Source organism: Astatotilapia calliptera, chromosome 12 (assembly GCF_900246225.1).
Source record: "Astatotilapia calliptera chromosome 12, fAstCal1.2, whole genome shotgun sequence".
NCBI classification, from domain to species: domain Eukaryota; kingdom Metazoa; phylum Chordata; class Actinopteri; order Cichliformes; family Cichlidae; genus Astatotilapia; species Astatotilapia calliptera.
The window spans coordinates 11,645,791-11,657,284 of record NC_039313.1 but is presented as its reverse complement, the minus strand read 5'-3'; the positions used below and the strand labels follow the sequence as shown (position 1 = coordinate 11,657,284).

Here is an 11,494-nt window from a genome sequence, read left to right as displayed (position 1 = left end):
GATGTCACGATGTTTGCAAATACTTGCCAACTACTAGCTGGGCAGAAGGCAATGCTAAACAGTGTGTTGCAGTTTTCACAGTTTTGTGACTGCTCGGTTAGTAGTAAGTGTTTGTGGGCGAGTTGGTGCCTTCCATGGAAGTTTGGGCGACTATGGCAATCTGCTGGTGATTAAAGTTATTACAAGGAGGTCTCCTTTGCCACCAAATCCACCTTGTGACTGCCCGGAATCATTTTCCAATTATTTGAAGAATATACAGGCCACCCTCCCAGCCAGTGATTGGGGTCTCTGAATAGTCTCCAGGCCTGCATCACTGGGGCTTTTACAATCAATCTCACCCTAACTTCAATCTCTAGCAACCACTTGCCAGTCTGTCAGGGAGTACACATTTTTCCCTACCGGTGGTTGCTAGATGTTGACCTACTGTTCCCTCTCTGGTGCCTAACGGACTTAAAATTTCAAAAGCCATGTGACAAACACTACATAGGTAAACAAGTTTGAACATATACACAAATAGGAACTAACACCATATACACGCCACTGACTCTACACTTTACAAATGAAATTCTTCATTTTGCCAGACAAACCCCCCCCCCCCAGTCTAACAGATCGAATCACCAGAGAATGCAGAGAAGAGCTATTGGATAGATCTAATAAAGTAAATGGGTTCACTAAAGCTCCAGGGGAAAACAACACCTGGGAATTAGGGAACTTCTCAAGCTTTAGTTCAGTGTGGACGCGAGGAAATTATGCACATACAAGCATACACAAAAGGGCAGACGCACAAACAAGGACACAGTCATACACCCATGTTCTCACAGACACACAATTGTGCACACAGTCTCATACACACAATCACGCTGGAGGTCTGCTGTGCCTCCCAGAACTCCCATCTGTTGAACCAGCAGTCCAGGTTGGTCTTAATGAGAAATAATGAGCCTTCACTAAATAACAACAGCTTGGATGGATTTCACCTCCACTTCAGATTTTATTAGAATGCCATGGAGAGTAGTTCATTCTTCAAGCTACACAATGTATTTGTTGTAGTTCAAAAGACATTTTGACATTTAATTTCCTTTTTCTTTTTTTTTTTTCTGAGAGTACAAAGGAAACTTGAAGCTAAATGACTGTTGGCACATTTTCATCATCTACATCTTGTTATAAGGAATGTATAAGGAAAGCAAGCATTAATTTACTAGAGGGTGGAGAAAACATTATTAAACAAACTTGTTCAAGTACAACTCATACTGATGAATTTGGGGTAATTTCCCGCTATAAAATCCAGGCTCTGAGTAATGAGTGCAAAAAGGAGTTCAAAAGGGAACTCATTTCTTCAAACTTGACATATTTCTCAAATAAATCAGAGCACAAAATTTAATTGCTAGGCCTCTAACAGCTGCATGGCTGTCAGCAAAAACACCATTAACATATAGTTCGTGTGCTTGAGTGTGTCTGTGTGTGTGTGGCTGTACAAAGTCCAAAAGGCATCATGTCAGGGAATCCAGCTGTCCTTGGACGATTTCGAGCTGAAAGAAAGAGGGGAAATGATGAGTTTTTGGAGCGAATGTGTGCACAAAAGAATGACACAAAGAAGGAGAGGAAGTCTGAAAGAGATATTTAAAAAGATCGAAGTATGAAGGAGTGCAAAATGCAACATGGATACTTGGCACAAAAACACGAAGATGATGTGGCATGAAAGTGGCACGGACACACACACGAAACATAATGAAACAAACCTTGTTGTACAAATCAAGCAGTTGCTGGTGGTTAAACTCCACGAAGACATTTTCCTGAACCTGGAGAGACAGAGAGAGAAACGAGGTTAGAGACAAGCAGAGAGGCATGACATTTATGGGAGGAAACAATCGAAAAAGTAAGAAAACTTCAGAAATATACAAAAGCAGCAGCGATGAGGAGAAGCAGCGGCGATGAAAGCACATAGGTAAGAGGCATGACGCAGATTTCTCGAGCTGGCTTCTTGCGCTTTCTATAAAAGCCTTCATCAATTATTACTGGTCTCTGACCAGTATGCACCATCTTTTAAGTCTTATCCATCAGTTGTTTAAAAATACACAGAAGAAAAAAAGCTGTCCACCATCTTGCACAGGGAAAACCCATCACTGTCTCCATTCTGTTGGCTTACTTTAAAACCGTGTCACCAACCGTAGTACAAAACTACACACGACTCAATAATACAGGACACTGCTTCTTCTACACTGTCAAGCATATAAACCATCATCCGCTTTCTATATTAGAATTAAATAAAGCAAATACTCTTTTTTCAGTTTATTCTTTAACAATGTTTTTTTTTCCCATTTCATAAAACAAAAAATATCAAGTAATATAGATTTGAAACACCATGAATGCAATCATGTGATAGTTTAATGAAATTAGTCCTGTTCAAGAAACATTTGCATATGCATGGTGTGACTTTTAGAGCTAAAAACATTTCGATTCATTTGTCTACATTTTTGCTTTTACCAGCAGACAGGTGTAGTGTAATGTCACAAACAGCGGGTCACCCAGGGGAAGCTCATACAGCACACTGACGTGAGGTTAACACACTGCCGACATTCAAGAAAGAAATGTGTGATTTGAGTAATGGGGAGCCTGTGCCACAGTAGATCTTTATGTCTAACAATGCCTCTGGCTCCTGTTATAGACTCAGGAGTGAAGTCATGTTAATGATGGATCACGAAAGTTAGAGGAGCTTTTGTTTTTTTATACATTAAATGATGCATTTTTCATCTGTGAAGCTGGAATATGAAACTAAGATACATGAACAGTCCAAGTTTGCCTTTAGTTTCATAAAGTTTACTACTTTATGTGCTAATTCTTAGGTTAACACTGGAGCCTTTTTTCTCTGCAGACTCTGTAGAAAACTATACAGAACCAAGGGCAACCATCACTGAACTACCATCATCATCATCGTCATCATTATCCCATCAGAAACTCAGACTCAACGATAATCCACCTATGTGAGCGGGCGTAATGGGGAGACACTTTATCAACACCCATCACAGAGAAAATGAGAACAGCAGTTTTGTAGCCAACTAAAGTGCATTTATTGATGTTACCCTAAATGTACCAAACTCTGATCCAAGAAGGATAGCAGACAGGAGGGAAAAGACAGAATGAACGAGATAGACATGAAGGGGAAAAAAAGGAATTAAATAAGTTCATGCTGAAAGGCAGTAAAACTAAATGTGGGTTTTCTGATTGTACACTCCCATCTAAAGCTCCACTCCCAGCAGTTCGGTGCTTGGAGACTAAACGGAGCTTGGGGGCTTGAAGCTAACTGGCTGGCTGGTTGGGTGGGTGGAGGGAGGCCATGTGTCATGGTAAATTAATGACAGAGATATTAATTAGAAGCTACATTAAAAGTCCATAAAAGAGAGAACAGAGGGCTGTTATCTCTTGTCAAAGCTCCCACTCGACAGCAGCTTCACAACACAAGGAAAATGTAGGACAGCCTTGAATTTAGCTACAGCTGAGGGAGCGCTGCAAGGACAGCCCAGCAGGTACTGAAACAACTAAATAAAGTGTTGTTACTGAGCGAGATAAAATGAAAAGAAGATGCACATCAAAGAAGATCTACGAGGTGATAAATCATTTCTCAGAGGAAAGACAGTTGCCGTTAGGAAATGATTTGATTTGAAGGAAAAAATTGTGCATGCAGTGAAATTAGTTGAATGATGAACACGTTTTGCTTCCAGTAGCATTAATCAGCCTCAATTCACGCAACTCCCTCCCATTGATCTCCACTGTGGCAAACACTATTATAATGAGCAGACTCCTGTGCTGCATAATAACTTATCTCGGTTAACAGTCTTTAAGTGTGCTCGGGTCACAGCAGCACCAGGAGACTTGGTGGAAAAGCAGAAATAAACACTTGTCAGCTGGCTGAGCTGCCTATTGTTTTCTGACAGAGGTAAGACAAGGGACAGCCAAAATGACGGTTGTATGTGTGTGACTGTGATCAAAACTAACCTATGAGAAAAAGCGTACAACAAACCGCAGTAACGCTCGGTGTCTTCATGTGAGACTGACACTGTGTTCTGATAAGATTTTCAAAAGACTGCTGTGTGTGTGTGTGTGTGTGTGTGTGTGTGTGTGTGTGTGTGTGTGTGTGTGTGTTTTATCTTGGAAAACGCATTCCTAAATGTGTATGTGTATGTGAGTGTGTGTTTGGCCCATCAAATTGTTCCTCAGGGTTGAGATTTTGCCAGGCAGTAACCCAACAAGGCTCTGACAGATCTGGGCTAACACTAATGGGGATAGGATGCATCATCCTTGTCATCACAGCCCTGTACAGCCCTAAAGTAGGCGCACGCACGCACACAGATATACATAAACGTTTCATCTGTCGTAGTGCTAAAAAACAGAAAACAGGATAAACCCATTAACATAATCACAGAATCACTTGCATCTGGTGTTCCATATGCACTACATGTTAAACCGTATATAGGCTAGACACTGAGGGAAACCCAAAGCACGAGGTAGAATGAACAAGCAAAGGCGTAAATTAGCAAATAAATGACCTATAAAGTCATAAAATAAATCAACAAAACTCCTTGAAATATATCCTTGAAATGTAGGACAAACTTTTCTTCTCTCAGTGCTAAAAGCTCTCAACAATGTCACTTGTACAATTCTCAAGATGAGTCAACAAAGTCACAGAGGATAAAGACTCTTTGGGGATTACAGCATAACTCACCATGAGGACACCCTGTTAATTCTTTAGTCTCTGGACACTTGAAGCAAAATTACAACATGCACATGATTTCCACAGCTCTGGCCTTCAGTGCTATCAGTAATAACAATGTTATGTCAGTTTCTCCAATCTGGATGTGTTGTTCGATAGCAGAAAAACAAAGACAGTGAGATATTAAATGGATGCACATTATAGGAAATGTTATTTAGAAGGGAAAAAAAGGTACCATTAACGAGGAAACTGGCTGTAATGTCAATGTAACATCATTATGTAATAAATGGTTACTGATATTCTGGCTGTGTTCACTTGAACTTTTACTTTTAAATCGTGGTAGACAACCTGTCTAATTGGCAGCTTTAAAAACTGGACCCCAAACATCCACCAGATTCACCAAATTTTTTATTGCACAAAAATTGGGTTAAAATTCTGTTGTGATTATTATTATTTTCGTTATTCCATTTTTTATATATGCCTTTCATCCCCAGGACTGCCTTAATTCTTACAGGTACTGGAAACATTCCTCAGAGATTTTAGTCCATATGGACATGATAGCATCACACAGTTGCTGCAGATTTGTCAGCTTCACATCTATGATGCAAATCTCTCATTCCGTCACATCTCACAGGCGCTCTTCTGACATCTGATGACTATGGGGGCTATTTGAATACAGCAAACTCACTGTCATGTACACGAAACCAGTTTAAAATGATTTTGAAGCTTTGTGACATGACACGTTATCCTGCTGGCAGCAGCCATCAGAAAATGGGTACACTGTGGTCATGAAGGGACATGATCAGAAACAGCAGTCAGGTAGGCTGTGGTGTTTAAACGATGCTCGGTTGGTACTAAAGGGCCCAAAGTGTGCCGAGGAAATATCCCCTACATCATTACACTAACACCTGGCCAAACTGCAGGTACAGAGCAGGATGGATGCATGCTTTGGTTGTTGCTGTTTTTGGCAGATTCTGACCCTACCCCAGCAGAAATAAAGGCTCATAAGACCACACACTGTTTTTCCAACCTTCTACTGGTCAGTTTTGGCGAGCCTAGGCGAACTGTATAACAATTTCCATTTCTTAGCTGACAACAATGGCACCCTTGAAGCAAACGAGCTCTAGTTGCTGCTATAGCCCATTTGCTTCAAGGTTCAACTGTTGTATTCAGAGATGCTCTTTCCCCTACTTTGTTTTGCAACAAGTGGTTATCTGAGTTATATCAGCTCGAAGAAGTATAGCCATTTTTCTCTGTTCCTCTTCGGCAATACAACCCTTTCTCTGAGAGATCTGCCACTCACTGAAAATTTTCTCTTTTACCGTTTTCCCCTTCTGATGCTGGATTAGATATAAGCTATTTGTATTAAGGATAAACTGTGGCTGTTGCTCAGGAGGCAGAGCAGGTCATCTACTAATCGGAAGGTCGGTGTTTCGTTCCCTGGCTGCTCCAGTCTGCATGCTAAATATCCTTGGGCATGATACTGTGAATGTGTGCAAATGTTAGACAGAAAGCACTTAAGCACAAAAAGGGCTTATATGAATGCATGAATGGGGTATGTTGTATAAAGAGCTTTGAGTCCTCGAGTAGAAATATATAAGAACCAGTTGCACAAGTGTACCTAATGAAGTGGCTGGTGAGTGTATATAGTTTTCAGAGATGGATTTCTATGAACTTGCCACATATATTTGTTGCACCCAGGTGAGGAAACCTAGTAGCTCCAGTCATCCCCTGACTTTGTATCCAGAGCTGCAAACACCAAATCTTTAAATCTTTCACAAATACACTGAAATATTTCAAAATTAGATGTTGGAATTCATCTCTTTTTCCACCAGCATGACATTTGTGATTCATAGTGCAGGTCTGGATGAACCTTAGATAAACTTCTTAGGGTGACCCGACTTTACTGGTCCATTGACTTTCCATCGAGTGTCACAATCAGGTCAAATAAATATCGGCATATTTGTATGACAGGTGTGTTTTCTTTATGACCTCAGAGAGTCACGAGTGTGAATGCAGACTCTGTCTTGTTCTCGTACAACCTGTTTACTCTTGGCCTTCTGAGTTTTTTGGGGGTTTTTTTGGCTTGTCATATTTTATTTTACAGATCTTAGTATTTCTGATCTGAGACATTACTCCGAGGAACACAACAAAATTTGACCATGACCTAAAACCTAAACCCAAACTGAAGCATTTTAAACAAGAATTTCCCCTTTAAATAAATATGAAATGGAAAAACACTACTCCTCCTGAAGCTCAGAGGGGCAATCATCTACTGTCATCTAGACGAACAACGGGTAACTGCAGCACTGACGTTGAGAACAGAGCAATTTCGTGTTATTCAGCTTAAAGAGGTTTGTTGTATTCTTGAGTGTGTTCCAATTGATAAAGAAAACGACACTTTCAACAAATGGTGCTTTTATCTCATCAAGTTGTTACTGTGGCCAGTTCTAACAATTTTAAAGAGACTGTGGTGGACAACATGGAGCAGTAGCGGCTTTTAATTCACACGAGTTCATTGGAATGGGGCTAGGAGGACGCAAAAACGCACTCTTCATAAATTATTTGCTCCAGTACAATAAAGTAAAGCTTGGATTTAAAACACTTGTCAAAGGAGTGATTTTTTTCTTTCCTGAGTGCTACACAAAAACTGGATTTCTTACTTCTGACAAATATAAAACAAAGAAGGGCATGATGGGAATAAGGAACGGGAGAGTGAGTACAACATGAAAAGAAAAATAGAATGACAAAAAAAGAGAGGATGGTAGAAATGAGCAGCATACTGAAAGAGTAGAGGACAAAGTGAAGAGTCTCAAAGACAGAATAGTATCTTAAAGGGCAAAAGAATTGTGATTATCTAAGAGAAGGTTCTTTGTGACAAACAAAAAAAACCTCTTCTATTACTTAAATCCAGAAATTTGCAAACCAGATATAAAAACACAGCTGTGGATAATTTCACGGAGAGCGATAGAGACTCAAAGCGGGCACTTTGTCAGCTGTCTGCTGGGTGAAGCAATCTTAAAATATGCATGGCAGGGTCGATACCAGACAGACACGATGTGAAGCAAATCAGACTCAAGTGTTGAATACAAGTGACAATCAATCTTCTGCAGAATAGTTAAATGATATGTGTGAAGGGGCATCACAGTGGTGCCGCGGTGAACACTGTCACCTCACAGCAAAACAATTTTCGTGTTTGATTGAGAGCCTTTCTGCGTGGAGTCTGCGTGCCGTCCCTGTGCCCGTACAGGTTAATTGACCATAACCTCGAGTGTGAGTGAGAAGGGTTTGTACTCTCGCATTTTTGGAAGATTGTTTGCAAATTTAAAGTTAGGTTCTCAGAACAGCAGTTTTTTTGTGTTTGTGTGTCTATTTTCAAGGCACATTCTGTGAAGTTCAGGGTTGACAGCACTCACAGTCCTCTGTGCAAAAACATGCTCACTGTACAGCTTTGTTTTGCTGCTGCGCTCACGACAGTTTCAGCTGAAAATAGTTGTGAAATATGACTGCGCTCGTCTGTATCACTTCTCAAGAAGTGGCGGCATTTACAATACAAACACTGTCCTGTCATGTCTGAGGTGAAACTAATCCTAACTGTGACTAACCTAATTATTTTGATCCAGTGCCTGTGAACACAGACCCTTAAATTTTTCTGCAAGATGAATTCACGAGTTATTTTTTTAATTCTGGTGCAGCGATCATCACGTGATTACTTTCTGTAACTTCTCAGCCTGCCTCTGTCTCTGTGTGTGTAGAAGCAACCAGCTGTGCCATAGACATGACACTATCTGGGAAAAAGCATTTCCCCAGATAAGCGTTTTCCCTCTGGGGCACCCAGATACCCATGTGGAAGGTTTTTAACATGAAACTTGGCATATCTTCCAGAAATGATGTCACATTCATGAGAGGTCTTAATTAGCAGAAAGAAAAACATGAAGGTTGTGAAAATTTAAAAAGAAAAGACTCATCCTCTTGGTATTTACACAAACTGTAAAGAGTAATAAAATATTTTTAGGCCTTGATATGTCCCACATGTTTATGGCAACTGACATAAATGATTTAAGAAGTTTTGAAGCCACTGATTCTGACAGATTTTGAGAGCATTAAAGTTGAAATATTTAGCACGAAAAAATGTTTTGCAGTTCATCTCAACCAAAACAAATGTGATGCAAAAGTTTTAATGAAAAACTTTGAATAAAAGTGTTATTAACCTGCCTTTCTGGTTCCTTTAATACGACAAAAGAAAGAAAGAGTTGCTCTAATTTCACCAGCTGAAGAGCTCTGCAGTAAGAGGATACGGTACAATCTCTATGACTTTGCTGCATTACAAGTTTTCTGTGACTATGAGCTCTTTCAAAGTTTGTTCAATCGGCAGACTCTGTTGACTTTTCCAGACAAAGAAATCTCTATTCTGAAAGACAAATAGATAGATAGAAAGGGAGATGGATTATGCAGGAGGTTAAGCTGTTGGATTTTCCAGGCCCTATTCTCACCACACACACACACTCACACACTCACACACACACACACACACACACACACACACACACACACACACACACACACACACACACACACACACACACACTTGTAATTAGTGACCATCTTTTGATGGGAATACACCAGCTGTGACACCAGCTCTTGGACCTCAACTGCTGTGGAAAATATTATATTTTAATATACATAAAATGATTTTAAAATATTTTAAAAAACTACAGCGGCCTTGAGAGGTCAAACACATTGCAGCGTAAGAAAACACCCGCAAATAGAACAATGTTGGAAAAACCTTGCAATACACAGCGGAAATTAGGGAAGGTAATGATGCTACAGACACTCTGTAAATGGCAGAAACTGAAATATGTGAAAGATTACACTGAGACACACTTAAAAGAAGTGGAGGATTCATCGGTACTGTGAGGGGGAAAATATGCACGTTAATGTGTGTTCTTATTGCTTTATTCAGATAATACTGTAGTTACAGGCAGCTGCTCCAGCTCAGTGTTGACTCCTCTAAATCACTTCTTTTTTTCTGTTAATTTGCTGGTCTTTTCTTCAGTTTCAGTGTGTTTGACCTAAGGTAAGATGACCATGGGATCGTTGCCTGTCCCACAAGGCTGTGAAAAAAAATGTAGGTACTCAATAAAACGAATTGATATTAAAAATTACTATTGGATTAGGTATGCATTGGTAACAGCAATAGTCCCGTCTTCACCTCCTCCAGTTAAACGACTTATAACCAGCATGTTTGCAGACTGGCAGGCACTCGCAGTGGAAGTAGTTCATACCAAGTTAAGCCCCAGTCACCCAGGTTTAGATAGTGACCTAGTAGCAACCCGAAATCCTTGCGATGTCCGGTAATTGCTAAATGACCAAAATAAAAATTTTCATTTGCTAGCTTATTTTCCATTTGCGGTTGGTGTGTTGGAATACACATTTTTCCCTAGCGACCATTGGTTGCCAACCCGTCACTAGGCCTGAGTGCTCGGGGCTTTACTCAGTACTCATATCTCAGACCAGATCCATCTTCAGACTTTAACTTCATTTGAAACCACAGCTGTAAAATTTGGGCTTTGCATAACTAGCGCTGTTATTGTGTTGACAAACTATCTGGACAGACCGACATAAAAACATCTGCCAAAGTGCTCAAAACCCTCTTTGTCCTTCTTTGCCCCTCCAGGGCCAGACTTTGTCGAGATGACACACAGACACACAAGGTGAAAACAATACAAGCTGTGCTTTGGCGGGTGGTTACAAATACACCCTTCCCTTTCCTGGTTGCTATACGGTATTTTAAAATACACATATGTTCTTTGTTTCAGCTTGGCTTCACTGAACATACAGAGCATTAACAAAAAAAACAAAAAGGAGCAACAATGGAATGAGCGTTGGTTTATCTTATTCTTGTGGCTCCAAGTTGTCTTTATGCTTGACTGCCGTCCTATCTCTCTGTAGCCAGTTTACAGTAAGTCCTCTGTACACCCCTGTTTGTCAGTTAGCCTAAAGTGCACGCATCACTGCAAACCTGTCTGCTTCTCTGTGTTCGTGCAAGCCAAATTTCACAAGCTCTACCTGGCGTCTCTGTTTCTTTCTGTCATCTTGCTGAAGGGTGATCAGCAGGAGTTACTGAAAGAGGATACGCTCGTCTTTCACTGTGCATGCAGACAGGTGATAAAACTGTGGCATAAAGACTGAGTGGCGTTTAGGAGAAAACAGCAATTACATCAAATACGCTGGAATCTCATCATTGTTGATGTACTTAATAAAGTTGCATACTAAAACTTCCTTTAATATCCAAATTAACAATCAAAACACATCTGTTGCATCACAGCAAAAAAACAAAGTCAAAATCAAGTGTGAGCCTAGTTTATTTATATATAAGAGTGCTTTTGGTTTGTTTGGTGGCGCATGTGTTTCCATGTACATGGTTGTAAAGGCGCAAAGCTGTCTGTCACTAACAACTCAAATACTGGCAGGTGTGCTGACAAAACAGTCTTTAAACCTCTCAAACATTTTTGTTGTTTGCAGCACAGCCACAGGTGTGCTACATCCTGTTTCATGCCACGAGTGCTTCTGTCAATGTGTCTATCTCATCAACACTTCTGAAATTTGCCTAGATTGCAGCCACCTGATTCACCTTGTTGGATGAAGAACTCAGGTGGGAAAATCAGAGACAGGTCAAAGTTGCAGCTGAGGAGAAAAACTAATTTGTTTAAGCATTATACTGTGCTGGGGAGCTTTAAACTCATTATGGCACACCAATCAAACAAAATGTAATGTATCATAAATCTA

The 11,494-nt window shown here is 40.3% G+C and overlaps 1 protein-coding gene across 1 annotated transcript in view; it reads right to left on the bottom strand.

Moving 5' to 3' along the window:
- Nucleotides 1-959: 959 nt before the first annotated feature.
- commd10 (COMM domain containing 10) overlaps nt 960-11,494 on the bottom strand; it is a 70,244-nt gene continuing 59,709 nt past the window's right edge. The window contains exons 6-7 of the mRNA XM_026186316.1: nt 1,737-1,796; nt 960-1,526 (exon numbers count right to left, since the gene is read on the bottom strand). Of these exons, the coding sequence (XP_026042101.1) occupies nt 1,488-1,526; nt 1,737-1,796 (99 nt within the window). The 3' untranslated portion in view covers nt 960-1,487. The remainder of the gene's footprint in view (nt 1,527-1,736; nt 1,797-11,494) is intronic.